This window comes from Pseudophryne corroboree, chromosome 11 (genome assembly GCF_028390025.1).
Source record: "Pseudophryne corroboree isolate aPseCor3 chromosome 11, aPseCor3.hap2, whole genome shotgun sequence".
NCBI classification, from domain to species: Eukaryota; Metazoa; Chordata; class Amphibia; order Anura; family Myobatrachidae; genus Pseudophryne; species Pseudophryne corroboree.
In genome coordinates this window covers 296,282,127-296,298,932 of record NC_086454.1, presented here as the reverse complement: position 1 = coordinate 296,298,932, position 16,806 = coordinate 296,282,127, and the positions used below count along the sequence as shown (strand labels likewise).

General features: G+C 45.8%; 1 protein-coding gene across 1 annotated transcript in view; it reads right to left on the bottom strand.

Annotated features, from left to right (window-relative positions):
* Positions 1 to 16,806, bottom strand: part of LOC134970191 (IST1 homolog) — a 52,492-nt gene that overhangs the window by 1,725 nt on the left and 33,961 nt on the right. The window contains exons 8-9 of the mRNA XM_063946212.1: positions 14,226 to 14,324; positions 12,043 to 12,082 (exon numbers count right to left, since the gene is read on the bottom strand). Coding sequence (XP_063802282.1) covers positions 12,043 to 12,082; positions 14,226 to 14,324 — 139 coding nt within the window. The remainder of the gene's footprint in view (positions 1 to 12,042; positions 12,083 to 14,225; positions 14,325 to 16,806) is intronic.

The window sequence follows — 16,806 nt, the reverse complement described above, 5'->3', positions numbered from 1 at the left end:
AATGGTGATGTCACTCTCTAGGGAGTCGACACCGGAATGGATGGCTTATTTAGGGAATTACGTGATAATGTCAACACGCGCCAAGGTCGGTTGACGACATGAGACGGCCGACAAACAATTAGTACCGGTCCAGACGTCTCAAAAACACAGTCAGGGGTTTTAAAACACCCGTTTACTTTAGTCGGTCGACACAGACACAGACAGGGACACTGAATCCAGTGTCGACGGTGAATAAACAAACGTATTCCTTATTAGGGCCACACGTTAAGGGCAATGAAGGAGGTGTTACATATTTCTGATACTACAAGTACCACAAAAGAGGGTATTATGTGGGATGTGAAAAAACTACCGTAGTTTTTCCTGAATCAGATAAATTAAATGAAGTGTGTGATGATGCGTGGGTTCCCCCCGATAGAAAATATGGGCGGTATACCCTTTCCCGCCAGAAGTTAGGGCGCGTTGGGAAACACCCCTTAGGGTGGATAAGGCGCTCACACGCTTATCAGAACAAGTGGCGGTACCGTCTATAGATAGGGCCGTCCTCAAGGAGCCAGCTGACAGGAGGCTGGAAAAATATCATAAAAAGTATATACACACATACTGGTGTTATACTGCGACCAGCGATCGCCTCAGCCTGGATGTGCAGAGCTGGGGTGGCTTGGTCGGATTCCCTGACTAAAAATATTGATACCCTTGACAGGGACAGTATTTTATTGACTATAGAGCATTTAAAGGATGTATTTCTATATATGCGAGATGCACAGAGGGATATTTGCACTCTGGCATCAAGAGTAAGTGCGATGTCCATATCTGCCAGAAGATGTTTATGGACACGACAGTGGTCAGGTGATGCAGATTCCAAACGGCACAAAGGTGTATTGCCGTATAAAGGAAGAGGAGTTATTTGGGGTCGGTCCATCGGACCTGGTGGCCACGGCAACTGCTGGAAAATCCACCGTTTTTACCCTAAGTCACATCTCTGCAGAAAAAGACACCGTCTTTTCAGCTTCAGTCCTTTCGTCCCTATAAGAGTCATATCTGCCCAGGGATAGAGGAAAGGGAAGAAGACTGCAGCAGGCAGCCCATTCCCAGGAACAGAAGCGTTCCAACCCTTCTGACAAGCTCTCAGCATGACGCTGAGACCGTACAGGACCCCTGGATCCTACAAGTAGTATCCCAGGGGTACAGTTTGGAATGTCGAGACGTTTCCCCTGCGCAGGCTCCTGAAGGCTGCTTTACCAAGGTCTCCCTCCGACAAGGAGGCAGTATGGGAAAAAATTCACGAGCTGTATTCCCAGCAGGTGATAATTAAATTACCCCTCCTACAACAAGAAAAGGGGTATTATTCCACACTATATTGTGGTACTGAAGCCAGAAGGCTAGGTGAGACCTATTCTAAATCTAAAAAAATTTGAACACTTACAAAGGTTCAAATCAAGATGGAGTCACTCAGAGCAGTGATAACGAACCGGGAAGAAGGGGACTATCTGGTGTCCCGAGACATCAGGGATGCTTACCTCCATGTCCCAAATTTGCCCTTATCACTAAGGGTACCTCAGGTTCGTGGTACAGAACTGTCACTATCAGTTTCAGACGCTGCCGTTTGGATTGTCTACGGCACCCCGGGTCTTTACCAAGGTAATGGCCGAAATGATGGTTCTTCTTCGAAGAAAAGGCGTCTTAATTATCCCTTACTTGGACGATCTCCTGATAAGGGCAAAGTCCAGGGAACAGTTGGAGGTCGGAGTAGCACTATCTCGGATACTGTTACAACAGCAGGGGTGGATTCTAAAGATTCCAAAATCGCAGCTGATTCCGACAACAAGTCTCCTGTGCTTAGGGATGATTCTGGACACAGTCCAGAAAAAGGTGTTTCTCCCGGAAGAGAAAGCCAGGGAGTTATCCGAGCTAGTCAGGAACCTCCTAAAATCAGTGCATCATTGCACAAGGGCCATGGTAAAAAAATGGTGACTTCCTTCGAAGCAATTCCAGTCGGCAGATTTCATGCAAGAACTTTTCAGTGGGATCTGCTGGACAAATGGTCCGGATCGCATCTTCAGATGCATCAGCGGATAACCCTATATCCAAGGACAAGGGTGTCTCTCCTGTGGTGGTTACAGAGTGCTCATCTTCTAGAGGGCCGCAGATTCGGCATTCAGTTTTGGATGTTGGTGACCACGGAGGCCAGCCCGAGAGGCTGGGGAGCAGTCACACAAGGAAAAAATTTCCAGGGAGTGTGATCAAGTCTGGAGATTTTTCTCCACATAAATATAGCTAAGGGTAAATTTATAATGCTCTAAGCTTAGCAAGACCTCTGCTTCAAGGTCAGCCGGTATTGATCCAGTGGGATAAAACATCACGGCAGTCGCCCACGTAAATAGACAGGGCGGCACAAGAAGCAGGAGGGCAGTGGCAAAAACTGCAAGGACTTTTCGCTGGGCGGAAAATCATGTGATAGCACTGTCAGCAGTGTTTCATTCCGGGAATGGAAACTGGGAAGCAGACTTCCTCAGTAGGCACGACCTCCACCCGGCAGAGTGGGAACTTCATGGGGAAGTTTTCCACATAATTGTAAACCGTTGGGAATTACCAAAGGTGGACATGATGGCGTCCCGTCTGAACAAAAAACGGGACAGGTATTGCGCCAGGTTAAGAGACCCTCAGGCAATAGCTGTGGACGTTCTGGTAACACCGTGGGTGTACCAGTCGGTGTATGTGTTCCATCCTCTGCTTTTCATACCTAAGGTACTGAGAATTATAAGACGTAGAGGAGTAAGAACTATACTCATGGCTCCGGATTGGCCAAGAAGGACTTGGTACCCGGAACTTCAAGAGATGCTCACAGAGGACTTATGGCCTCTGCCGCTAAGAAGGGACTTGTTTCAGCAAGTACCATGTCTGTTCCAAGACTTACCGCAGCTGCGTTTGACGGCATGGCGGTGGAACGCCGGATCCTAAGGGAAAAGGCATTCAGGAAGAGGTCATTCCTACCCTGGTCAAAGCCAGAAAGGAGGTGACCGCACAACATTATCACCACATGTGGCGAAAATATGTTGCGTGGTGTGAGGCCAGGAAGGCCCCACGAAGAAATTTCAACTCGGTCGATTCCTGCATTTCTTGCAAACAGGAGTGTCTATGGGCCTCAAATTGGGGTCCATTAAGGTTCAAATTTCGGCCCTGTCGATTTTTCTTCCAGAAAGAAGTGGCTTCAGTTCCTGAAGTCCAGAAGTTTGTCAAGGGAGTATTGCATATACAACCCCCTTTTGTGCCTCCAGTGGCACTGTGGGATCTCAACGTAGTTCTGGGATTCCTCAAAACACATTGGTTTAAAACCAGGCAAATCTGTGGATTTGAAGCATCTCACATGAAAAGTGAACATGCTCTTGGACCTGGCCTGGACCAGGCGAGTGTCAAATTGGTGGTTTTTTTCTCAAAAAAGCCCATATCTGTTTGTCCATTCGGACAGGGCAGAGCTGCGGACTCGTCCCCAGTTCTCTCCCTAAGGTGGTGTCAGTGTTTCACCTGAACCAGCTTATTGTGGTGTCTTGCGCCTACTAGGGACTTGGAGGACTCCAAGTTGCTAGATGTGGTCAGGGCCCTAAAAATATAGGTTCCAGGACGGCTGGAGTCAGGAAGACTGACTTGCTGTTATCCTGTATGCACCCAACAAACTGGGTGCTCTTGCTTTTAAGCAGACTTTTGCTAGTTGGATGTGTAATACAATTCAGCTTGCACATTCTGTGGCAGGCCTGCCACAGCCAAAATATGTAAATGCCCATTCCACAAGGAAGGTGGGCTCATCTTGGGCGGCTGCCCGAGGGGTCTCGGCTTTACAACTTTGCCGAGCGGCTATTTAGTCAGGGGCAAACACGTTTGTAAAATCCTACAAATTTGATACCCTGGCTAAGGAGGACCTGGAGTTCTCTCATTCGGTGCTGCAGAGTCATCCGCACTCTCCCGCCCGTTTGGGAGCTTTGGTATAATCCCCATGGTCCTTTCAGGAACCCCAGCATCCACTAGGACGATAGAGAAAATAAGAATTTACTTACCGATAATTCTATTTCTCGGAGTCCGTAGTGGATGCTGGGCGCCCATCCCAAGTGCGGATTATCTGCATTACTTGTACATAGTTACAAAAATCGGGTTATTATTGTTGTGAGCCATCTTTTCAGAGGCTCCGCTGTTATCATACTGTTAACTGGGTTCAGATCACAGGTTGTACAGTGTGATTGGTGTGGCTGGTATGAGTCTTACCCGGGATTCATAAATCCTTCCTTATTGTGTACGCTCGTCCGGGCACAGTACCTAACTGAGGCTTGGAGGAGGGTCATAGGGGGAGGAGCCAGTGCACACCACCTGATCCTAAAGCTTTACTTTTTGTGCCCTGTCTCCTGCGGAGCCGCTATTCCCCATGGTCCTTTCAGGAACCCCAGCATCCACTACGGACTCCGAGAAATAGAATTATCGGTAAGTAAATTCTTATTTTATTTTCCTTTCAAAAAATGCTCAGAAATTGTTGGTTTGTTTTAAATGAGTAAATTAGGTGAAGAACATGTATTTAAACTTATCCAAAAGTATTTTATTTAAAAATATATATATTTGTAAAACATTTCTCTTCCCTGAAGCTGCACACACTATTTACAGTATCTGACTTTTGCATCCTGTGCGACCAGATCAGATAAGACACTTGCCGTTGTGGTTGCATCTGATGCGACCATGCCAGGCAAGTGGTTAAAGGGTGTGGTTAGTTACCATAGAGGGTTTCACAGCCCCCAAAGAGGCTTGGCCAGACAATATAAGCCATGTAACTGACCCTCTAATAGAGTTACAATGAATAATTCAAATGCACAGTCTGACACCTGACATTAGAGGAGGGGGTGGGGCCACTGGCGGTGGGGCCCACCGGGGATTTACCCTGTACCCCTGTGGGTCAGTTTCAATCCTGGGTTCAAACTGTTGATAGTTCACTATTGATGGTTCCATGACATTGAGGTTAACCACCAATGGAAATATCATCGATGACCATCGATGGCTAACCCACCCGATGACCATCCCAAAGTTGCTTCTAGCAAAAATATTGGCAACCTGGATTTATCTTTTTTATTTTCCTGACATGGTTCTGGTTATGCATTGTGACTATGGGCCTGATCCAGAGGGGGAAGCGGTGCTGATGTTTGCTCAGCTGGGCGATTATTTGCTACTGTCCATGCGTCATAAGTCCTGAACACCCCTATGGAGCATGCGTTCCCCGGACTGTACTCAGACACTGCTGCTGCGTATGGGGTTGCTTGCAGTAGAGCTTGCGGCGCACAACCAAGTTTGCAAAGAAAAAGGACGTTTTATGGGCATGTCAGTATATGTAATTGCGTCCCCAAATGCAGATCCAGAGCCACATATGCCATGGGGGGTCATTACGAGTTGATCACAACTTTTTGCAGCGATCATCTCAATCGCCGCTAAACTGCGCATGCGTATGCACCGCAATGCGCAGGCGCGTCGTACGAGTACAAAGCGGTTCGTTGCTGAGCGATGGATTTAACGAAGAATCCATTTGCACAGCCGAACGCATGGTGATTGACAGGAAGAGGGCGATTATGGTGTCAACTGACCGTTTTCAGGGAGTGGTAGGAAAAACACAGGTGTGTCCAGGCGTTTGCAGGGCCGGTGTCTGACGTCAAATCCGGACCAGACACGCTGAAATGATCGCAAGGGCTGAGTAAGTCTAGAGCTACTTAGAAACTGCACAAAAAAATTTTGGCCCGCTTGACAGCACACGCGTTCGCACACTTGCAAAGCGAAAATACACTCCCCCATAGGCGGCGACTATCTGATCGCAAGCCAGCAAAAAGTTGCTAGCGAGCGATCAACTCGGAATGACCCCCTTATTTAGCTGAATCTGAGAAGGTAACACTGAGCAGCACATAGGCTGTCGCAAAGATTGATGGCGGGAGCGATGACACGCTGATGAGGGAGTTTTCCGGACCACTGACACAGTTGCACTGTCAACGGACACTAAAAACAGGCGCCTCAGCATGTGTATTCTCCGTCGCACGCTTGTGCACAAGGGGATGGCTGACATCAGCATTTGGATATTTTCACTCCCTGTGTCCCGACTGTGGCCACTATTGCTGTCAATGTAGCATCCAGCTCTGAATCAGGACTTTTTTTCTAAGATCAAGTGTAGTACCTGCTCGAGGGAAACACTTGGTGGACTACCTGTTCTTACACTGGGAGCGTGAGAGGTCCCTAGTGTGGAATGGAGAATCACCTTGAGGAGTACCATGCCGGGGTGTGGCAATGCCTCTGGTCGAGAGTGGAGAAAAAATGGGCTTAGTGTCCGTCGTCCTAAGAAGGGGCTGAAATAGGACCCCTTGCGTTGAGCGGGAACGGCCTGGTTTAGTATCTACTCTCGTACTCGGGGTTGACCCTGGCATAGAGTGTTGAAATATGTACAACAGACTATGGGTTTGTTTATATGCATGTAGTTACCGTACAGGGGCAGCAGATGGCGCTGTATACTTACAGAGGTGTATTGTTTGTCTGCTGTATATGCATGTACTTGTTTGTTCTTCCTCCTCACGTGTGTGTTCTAGAAAAGTCTCTGAGAAAGGAGGTGAGCTGAGCAGCTCATGTTACTGACATGTTTAAGTTAAGAAGCTGTTACTGAAACCTGTTGTTATATTGATCCTGGTACTCAGTACTATATAAAGAAGATATACATCTCAAGTCTCGTTCTGTCTGAATACAAGGTAACTCCTGAGGTGATCCTTTATCTATAAGACCTCCTGCTGCACACCTATGGTATCAATCCATCGCACTATGCCAACAGGTTATGGGCCCAGACTGGAGTCTATACAAGATAAAGTTTTCAGGAGTGCATCCTAAGCAGCATCCAGATCACGAGTTGCACTGCAAGTCCCAGCAGGCGCAGACAGCAGACTGTGTAACGTACACAAGAAACAACCCAGGAGAACCTTGGAAATAAAACTGTGAGTAAAACAAGTTTAATACCACAGAAGAATAGAGAGATCTATACAAGGAAGGGTTATGGCAAATTACACAGATCTCAGACTAGCTGCTAGCAAGCTTTCTAATGAGAACTATCAGACATGGAAGTTTAAAGTAGAAATGCTATTAACCAGAGATGATTTATGGGATGTTATAAATGCAGACAGACCTGCAGGAGAGGATCAGCAGTGGATTAAGAAGGACAGACAGGCAAGAGCCACTATAAGTTTACTGGTGGAAGATGAACAGCTTATACACATAAGACAAGAGAGTACAGCTAAAGACATGTGGACAGCATTACAGAGAGTGCATGAAGGATCAAGTTTGAACAGCAAACTATTCCTATTAAGAAAATTATACCAAATGAGATTTAATAAAGGCAAGACAATGCAAGAACACATCAGTGCACTACTAGAGATAACCATACAGCTCAGGTCAATGGGAGAAGAAATCAAAAGCAACCACATAGTAGCTATCCTCCTGTGCAGTTTACCAGATACATACAGTGCACTAATAAATGCACTAGAAATGAGACCTGAAGCAGAAATCACACTAGACTTTGTGAAGAACAGGCTCATAGAGGAGTATCAACGCAGAAAGGAGCTTACAGAGTGCAATACTGAAAGTGACACAGAGAAAGCACTTAAAATGGCGGACACTAAGCCACACACCAGGGAAACAAGAGCATGTTTCAGATGCAAGAAAGTGGGTCACCTGAAAAAAGATTGCACCATATGGAAGACAGAGCAGCACAAACCACCAGAAAGATTACACAAACAAAGAGCCAAAGCCACACTTACAGATACAGGAGCACACAATTGGAATGGAACATTTAAAGCGACAGTAACCCAATTGTCAGAAAAGTGGTATGTAGACTCAGGAGCGACTAGTCATATGACAAATAACAAGGACTTCTTTACTGAACTTGAGTTGAACCATAAAGAAACAATCTACCTAGCAGATGGAACAAATATCATTGCAGAAGGGAAAGGGAATGGTCCATTCCTATGCTCCAAGGGTAATGGCAGCTATGCAGAAATACCCGTAACAGATGTGCTATATGTTCCCAAGCTTGAAGGAGCACTGCTATCAGTAAAGAATCTAGTAGAAAAAGGACTTACTGTAAAGTTTCAGAATAATAAGTGTTTTATCCAAAATGGAAGAGAAACGCTAGCTACAGCCAGAATAAAAGAACATTTATACTGTCTGGATATCGCAGCACAGCAGGCAAAGCTGAGTACACAGAAACACGCTGACTGTATTCACAAGTGGCATAGAAGATTAGGACACAGACACCCAGATTGCATAAAGGAAATGCAGAGGAGAGACATAGCCAGGGATCTCAAAGTGTCAGACTGTTCGGAAATGATGAAGTGCCAATGCTGCATAAAAGCAAAAGCAACAAGGACGACAATTCCTAAGAAAAGTGAAAACAGAGCTTCCAGACCACTAGACCTGGTACATAGTGATGTATGTGGACCTATGAAAATGCGAACCGTAGGAGACAAAAGGTATATGCTGACATTCATTGACGACTACTCCAGGTTCACAGTCACTTATCTAATAAAAAGTAAAAAGCTGCAAGACTATGTGACCATGACCAGAAACAGGTTCAAGAGGAATATGCTAACTCTTCGCAGCGACAATGGAGGCGAGTTCACAGGACAGAAAATAGAACGGTACTTAAGAGGACTCGGTATTGAGCATCAGAAGACAGTACCATATACACCAGAGCAAAACGGTGTATCTGAGAGGAAAAACAGATCACTAACAGAAATGATAAGGTGCATGCTTACAGATTCAGGACTACCTGATAAATATTGGGGTGAAGCAGCAGCAACAGCCACCGATCTTCAAAACAGACTACTTTCCAAAGCAGTAAGGAAGACACCATATGAGCTGTGGCACGGTAAGAAACCCAGCTTAAAGCACATTAGAGTTTTTGGATTCAGAGCCTTCGTCTACATTCCCGCTGAAAAACGAAGCAAGTTGCAGAACCGAGCAGAAGAGGGAGTTCTAGTCGGCTACAGCGAACATTCAAAAGGCTACAGAATCTTAAATCCAAGAACTGGAAAAGTAGTTATAAGCAACAGTGTGACATTCATAGAAAAAACACGAGATGATGTCATAATTCCAGTAGACTCTACTGAAGAAGAAAGTACTGAATCCAAAGAAACAGATGAAGTAGAGATCACTCAAGAAGTTGAAGTACAACACAAGACAAATACCAGCGACACTCGGGAGAGTACATCCGAGGGGGTGAGACGCTCTTCAAGAGAAAATAAGGGAAAAGCACCTGCACGTTTATCTTACAAAGCAAAAGCTATTAACATACAAGAACCTGCATCATGGGAAGAAATTGCTAATTTTTCTGAAAGAGAAGCACAGAAATGGTTAGGAGCCGCAAAAGAAGAAATGGAATCAATGGAAGACAATCAGACATGGACATTGACCAGACTACCAGTAGACAAAAAGGCCATAGGATGTAAATGGACTTTTAAGGTCAAATATGATTCTGAAGGAAAAATAGAAAGATACAAGGCAAGACTGGTTGCTAAAGGATATTCACAGAAATTTGGAGAAGATTATGATGAAACGTTTGCTCCAGTTGTGAAGCACACTACCATTAGAACCTTACTCCTAACAGCAGCCATAAAGGGTATGCAAGTGAAACATTTCGATGTAAAGACGGCTTTCCTACATGGTGAACTAAAGGAAGATATATACATGGAACAACCACCAGGTTCGTGAATTCTCAGAACCCAGATAATGTATGTAAACTTAACAAGAGTATATATGGTCTTAAACAAGCAGCAAGAGCATGGAATACAAAGATAAATGGAGTTCTGACAGAAAAGGGATTCATCAGAAGCAAAGCAGACCCATGTCTCTATACAAAGTTGATAGAGGAAAGATGGTTCTATGTATTGATTTACGTGGACGATTTGCTAGTTTGTTTTGAACAAGAAGGGGACGAAATTGAATTGCTACAAGAACTAAACCGTCAGTTTGAAACAAAAGACCTCGGCCACATAACGCATTACTTGGGAATGCAAATCTCAAGAGAAGATGATGGAACATTCACACTAAGTCAGAAATACAAAATTCAGGAAACCATTGAGGAATTTGGTATACAAGATGCGAAGACAGCAAGCACTCCTATGGAGACAAGTTATGAAAAGGAACCAAATGATCAGAGCAACCTGTTACAGGATAACCATCTATACAGAAAAGCCATAGGAAAATTGCTATACATTGCAACCGTCACCAGACCAGATATCTCCACAGCAGTCAGGATTTTAAGCAGAAAAGCCTCTAAACCAACCAAGATGGATTGGAATGCAGTTAAGAGGGTAATTCGTTACTTAAAGGGAACGATTAACAAGAAGCTTAAGCTCTCAGCAAACACAAGTCACAAGTTAACAGGATATGTTGACGCAGATTGGGCTGGAGACACAAGTGACAGAAAATCCACAAGTGGATATCTATTCTCTATCGGAGAAGGATTAATCAGCTGGACAAGCAAGAAGCAGTCTACCGTAGCACTATCTTCTACAGAAGCTGAATATATCGCAGCAGCTCACGCCAGTCAAGAAGTGGTATGGTTAATGCAACTACTATCAGACCTAGGAATGCCTCAAGAAGAACCTATCAAGATATATGAGGATAATCAAGGATGCCTTGCATTAGCGCAAACAGAAAGAGTGAACCCAAGAACCAAGCACATTGATATCAAGCATCACTTCCTGAGGGATCTACAGGAACAAGGTCTTATAGAGATGAACTATTGCCCAACAGAAGATATGACAGCTGATATCATGACTAAGCCTCTTACCAGAGAGAGACATTGGAGACTTACGTCAAAGATGGGTCTAACTGAAGAAACCCAGTCTGTTGAGAAGGGGTGTTGAAATATGTACAACAGACTATGGGTTTGTTTATATGCATGTAGTTACCGTACAGGGGCAGCAGATGGCACTGTATACTTACAGAGGTGTATTGTTTGTCTGCTGTATATGCATGTACTTTTTTGTTCTTCCTCCTCACGTGTGTGTTCTAGAAAAGTCTCTGAGAAAGGAGGTGAGCTGAGCAGCTCATGTTACTGACATGTTTAAGTTAAGAAGCTGTTACTGAAACCTGTTGTTATATTGATCCTGGTACTCAGTACTATATAAAGAAGATATACATCTCAAGTCTCGTTCTGTCTGAATACAAGGTAACTCCTGAGGTGATCCTTTATCTATAAGACCTGCTGCTGCACACCTATGGTATCAATCCATCGCACTATGCCAACATAGAGTGGGTATGAAGCTTGGTCTGGCTGGAGGTCGGGAGCAATCTGAAGCCCGAGGTGATATGTGCCCCTGGTGCTGGAAGAGCCAGGGGTGCCCGAACATGCACTGGCGATGACTGTCCACCTTTGCACTAGTACGGCACTTTGCACTTTCACTTCCCCAACTTCTGCTGCACCTTTTTCCTATGCCCTGGCCTTTTGGCTAGGGCAGGAATAATTTTTTATACAGAACCCCCCCCCCCGGCCTTCTGGCTGGGACTTATTTATTTATTCACGTGTTTTGCAGTACACTGCACTTATTTTGTGTTTTTTGTGTGTTTGTCACGGTTTTGTCGGGGTGTAGGTGAGACCCTTATGGACCACCCTCTCCCCTAGTTAGCTGAGGCCCTCTCCTTTTGGGGAGGGCTAGAGGCTGTTTTCGTTCCCCAGGGGGAAGCTTCGTCCAACCCTGGGAATACCCGAGGATCCCTCTGTGCTTCGGCAAGGAGGGACCCGCAGACCCTTTTTCCCCTCAGTAGGCCTTTCGGCTCTGAGGTGTTGGGGAGTAACGGGGCCATTCTCCTTTCGGAGAGGGTCCAAGGTCCTACGCCCCCAGCACGTTTTGCACAGACACTGGGTAATGAAGTCATGCACCTCGGGCTTCAAGAAAATAAAATGTAAAAAAAATCCAGCTCTGAATCCGGCCCTTTATTCTCCTACTGGTAATATGTTCTAGCTTTGTGTCACAATTCAGCACTCACCCATATTCGGGGTGGAGAAGTCACCGTTGTCCGATCTCACCTGTGAGAAAAGAGAGAAGCAACACAATTCATGCCTCTATATCACTGCACCTGTGTCACATACTTATTATGGGCCATGTTCTTAAATGTTTTAAAATATAACTTTACCTAAAATGTAGTTTTCACCTAACAGCCCCTCCATCTGACTATAGAGGGTCTAGGGCTTACCAACTGTCCTGGCACTGATATCTGAGAGAAGCGCGGTGCAATCCTGACATTGACTGGACAGAGCTGCATACCCCCTTTTCCATGCAGAACAGAAACCAGCCACCAGAGAAAGGTGGTCTTGTTTCATGCAAGTCTGACACTGAGACAACAGGTTACAGATTAATGGGGTGATTCAGAGATTGACGCTAACTGCATCGCTGCTGCCGCAGGAGGTGTCTGAAGTTTAAAGAAGCCTAATATCAGTATCGCTGATCTGACTGCTGCGTCCAAAGTTGCAGCATTGGATCACCATTGTGCCCATCAGTTGCGATGGTTGCAGCATTGGCTGTCTGAGTAAGCGTAAGGCTACTCAGATTGGCTACCTCATGGGGGTCATTCCGAGTTGTTCGCTCGCAAGCTGCTTTTAGCAGCTTTGCACACGCTAAGCCGCCACCTACTGGGAGTGAATTTTAGCTTATCAAAATTGCGAACGAAAGATTCGCAATATTGCGAAAAGACTTCTCTGTGCAGTTTCTGAGTAGCTCGAGACTTACTCTGCCAGTGCGATCAGTTCAGTGCTTGTCGTTCCTGGTTTGACGTCACAAACACACCCAGCGTTCGCCCAGACACTCCTCCGTTTCTCCAGCCACTCCCGCGTTTTTCCCAGAAACGGTAGCGTTTTTTCACACACTCCCATAAAACGGCCAGTTTCCGCCCAGAAACACCCACTTCCTGTCAATCACATTACGATCACCAGAACGAAGAAAAAACCTTGTAATGCCGTGAGTAAAATTCCTAACTGCATAGCAAATTTACTTGGCGCAGTCGCACTGCGGACATTGCGCATGCGCATTAGCGACTAATCGCTCCGTTGCGAGAAAAAAATAACGAGCGAACAACTCGGAATGACCCCCTATATGTGCTGCTGAGGCCAGTATATCTGCATAGGAAGATGCAGACGCTGGCCTTGACACTCCCATAAAATGGTGGCAATACACCACCCCGCATGCCTCAGGTGCATGCCCAGTGCATGTGAAACACCACCCCAGTAACCTTTTCCTCTCCTAAAAACAACCCTTTAATTCTGCGCACACCAGACACATGTATAAGTAACATCATAGGGGCACACAACTTAACAGCGCCGGCCTCAGTGGCACAAACCTCCTAAATATCCTGCAATCGGGACAAAAGTTTTAATCTGCGAGACAGTTCCGTCAGGTCAGGACTCAGGTCAGGAAATAGACAGTTAAAACTACACTTTCCATTCATAACAAAAATAAAACATACCAATTAGATGTCTGTTTTTTTTGGAAACATTTTAAATTGATGTTCACCTTTAATACTGTACTCTAATACGCCTTTCACACAGAAAATGAAATTACTGGGTGAAGCAGTTCTACCCGGTAATTTCATGAAAAATACCTTTTTCTGTGTGAAAGGGTCAACCCGGATTGAAATTCCCGGGATTTTGACCCTGAAATTTACCAGGGTTGGAGACCCAGGAATTTCGACTCGGGTTGACCCTTTCACACAGACGAAATACCCATTTTGAACCGCAAATTACAGGGTCGAAATTCCCTGGTAATTTGCTTCTCTGTGTGAAAGGGGGGGTCAGACAGAGCTCGGCAACACGACCCGGCACTGAAATGCCAGGGAATTGCCGAGTATTCTGTCTGAAAGTGGTATCACATGACTAAGAGGAAGGAGAGGCAAACCTAAGAGCCTTAGGGGGACATATTTATCACACCTTCTAAAGATGACAAGTGCAGGTGTATCCAAAGCAATCAATCAGATTGTAGCTCTCTTTTATAGACTATACTAGCTAGAATCTGATTTGTTGCTATGGGCAACACCTCGACGTATCTTATTTAGGAGGTTTGATAAATCTCCTCCTAAGTGAGAATGAGGTCCAAACTGGCACTTTGCCTTGAGCTCATTGTGGTTTAGACTGGTTTCTCCAGTCTCAAAACAGTCTTTACCCTCTGTTTGTGACTTACCAAATTACTGCCGGGAATCTCATATGTGATTGGAAATGGCCATCTTGGTGATGCACTATCTATGCCTCTAAAGATTTCTTCTGCATCCGGAAAGGCCCCCTGTAAGGCAATTAAGATCAACCATAAAACAGCTGCATCAGTAGTGAAGTATGTTTAATCCCATTTCATACTACTATGAAGGCAACAGATAGGTATGTGCAATTGCCATTTTATGAGTTTTTGTCAGAACAAATCCTAGGGTTGATGCTCGTGGATTGCCGCAGGGATATATCATGCCCTCAGCCTGGGATTATAACCTTTTATTTTCCTACTGCCAGAATAACTGTTGTGCTTTAGGATGTCTTGGGGCTTCCCATGTATACAAGCCATGACCTGGCTCAGAGATTTATTTTTGCCCCACTTGTTGGATGACGATCATGCCAGGTAATTGGCTGGCAATGTGTAGAGTCCCGACAAGGAAGGTACATGCTCATTGGTACTGACGTCCAAGGGGCATGGACCCTTGGCATACTGACGTAATAATAGAAAAAAGTGGCTTCCTACACATCCAGACACTGCACAATGGGGGTCATTCCGAGTTGATTGCTAGCTGCATTTGTTCGCAGCACAGCGATCGGGCTAAAAAACGGCAGTTCTACGCATGCGCATGCAGCGCAATGCACACGCGCGACGTACGGGCACAATGAACGATGTAGTTTTACACAGGGTCTAGCGATGCATTTCGGTTGCACTGACTGCCGCAGAGTGATTGACATAAAGTGGGCGTTTCTGGGTGGCAACTGACCGTTTTCAGGGAGTGTGCAGAAAAACGCAGGCGTGCCAGGAAAAACGCAGGCGTGGCTGGGTGAACGCTGGGCGGGTTTGTGTCGTCACATCTGGAACTGAATAGTCTGAAGTGATCGCAAGCGCGGAGTAGGTTTTGAGCTACTCTGAAACTACACAAAAAAATGTTGTAGCCACTCTGCGATACAACCGTTCGCACTTCTGCTAAGCTAAAATACACTCCCAGTGGGCGGCGGCATAGCGTTTGCACGGCTGCTAAAAATTGCTAGCGAGCGATCAACTCGGAATGACCCTCAATGACCCTCATTCCGAGTTGATCGCTCGCTAGCTACTTTTAGCAGCCGTGCAAACGCATAGTCGCCGCCCACGGGGGAGTGTATTTTTCCTTTGCAAGTGTGCGAAAGCGCGTGCAGCCGAGCGGGACGAAAAAGTTTTTTGCAGTTTCAGAGTACAGTAGCTCTAGACTTACTCAGCCATTGTGATCACTTCAGCCTGTTAAGTCCCGGAATTGACGTCAGACACCCGCCCTGCAAACGCTTGGACACGTCTGCGTTTTTCCAAACACTCACAGAAAACGGTCAGTGGACACCCATAAACGTCTTCTTCCTGTAAATCTCCTTGAAATCAGCTGTGCGAATGCAATCTTCGCTAAATCCATCGGCCATCAGCGATCCTCTTTGTACCTGTATGATGCGCCTGCGCATTGCGGTGCATACGCATGCGCAGTTTTACCATTTTTTTACCTGATCGCTGCGCTGCAAAAATCGTCAGCGAGCGAACAACTCGGAATGACCCCCAATATTATTATGTGCCACACAAGGATGGGCCACGTCCTTCTTACTGCAGAATAGAGATTCTGGGGTAAATTTACTAAGATTCGTGTTTTCCCGTTTGAGGTCAAAGTTCAATCACGAATGACATCGAAAGTGTAAATGTGCAACTTTTTGAATTGATAACGACTAATTTACTAAGCTGCCGTATTCTGCATTTTCGGGTTTTCCGATGTCGATGTCATTCGTTTTTTTTTGGCAGTGTTTTACGTTAGTGACTTGTAAAACACTGCCGACTTTAATACAATGAATCTCGGCCGGATCTGAGAGATCCGTGCTGGGCTTCATTGTGCACTTTGTTAAAAATATAAATAAAGTTTAAATGTAAAAAAAAATTTGCGTGGGGTCCCCCCTCCTAAGGCAAACCAGCCTCGGGCTCTTTGAGCCGATCCTGGTTGCAGAAATATGGGGAAAAAATGGACAGGGGTTCCCCCATATTTAAGCAACCAGCATCGGGCTCTGCGCCTGGTCCTGGTTCCAAAAATACGGGGGACAAAAAGAGTAGGGGGTCCCTCGTATTTTTGAATCCAGCACCGGGCTCCACTAGCTGGACAGATAATGCCACAGCCGGGGGTCACTTTTATACAGTGCCTTGCGGCCGTGGCATCAAATATCCAACTAGTCACCCCTGGCCGGGGTACCCTGGGGGAGTGGGGACCCCTTCAATCAAGGGGCCCCCCCCCCCAGCCACCCAAGGGCCAGGGTGAAGCCCGAGGCTGTCCCCCCCATCCAATGGGCTGCGGATGGGGGGCTGATAGCCTTTGTGATAAGTGTTTGATATTGTTTTTAGTAGCAGTACTACAAGGCCCAGCAAGCCTCCCCGCAAGCTGGTACTTGGAGAACCACAAGTACCAGCATGCGGCGGAAAAATGGGCCCGCTGGTACCTGTAGTACTACTACTAAAAAAAATACCCCAATAAAGACATTACACACACACCTTGAAAGTATAACTTTAATACATCCATCCA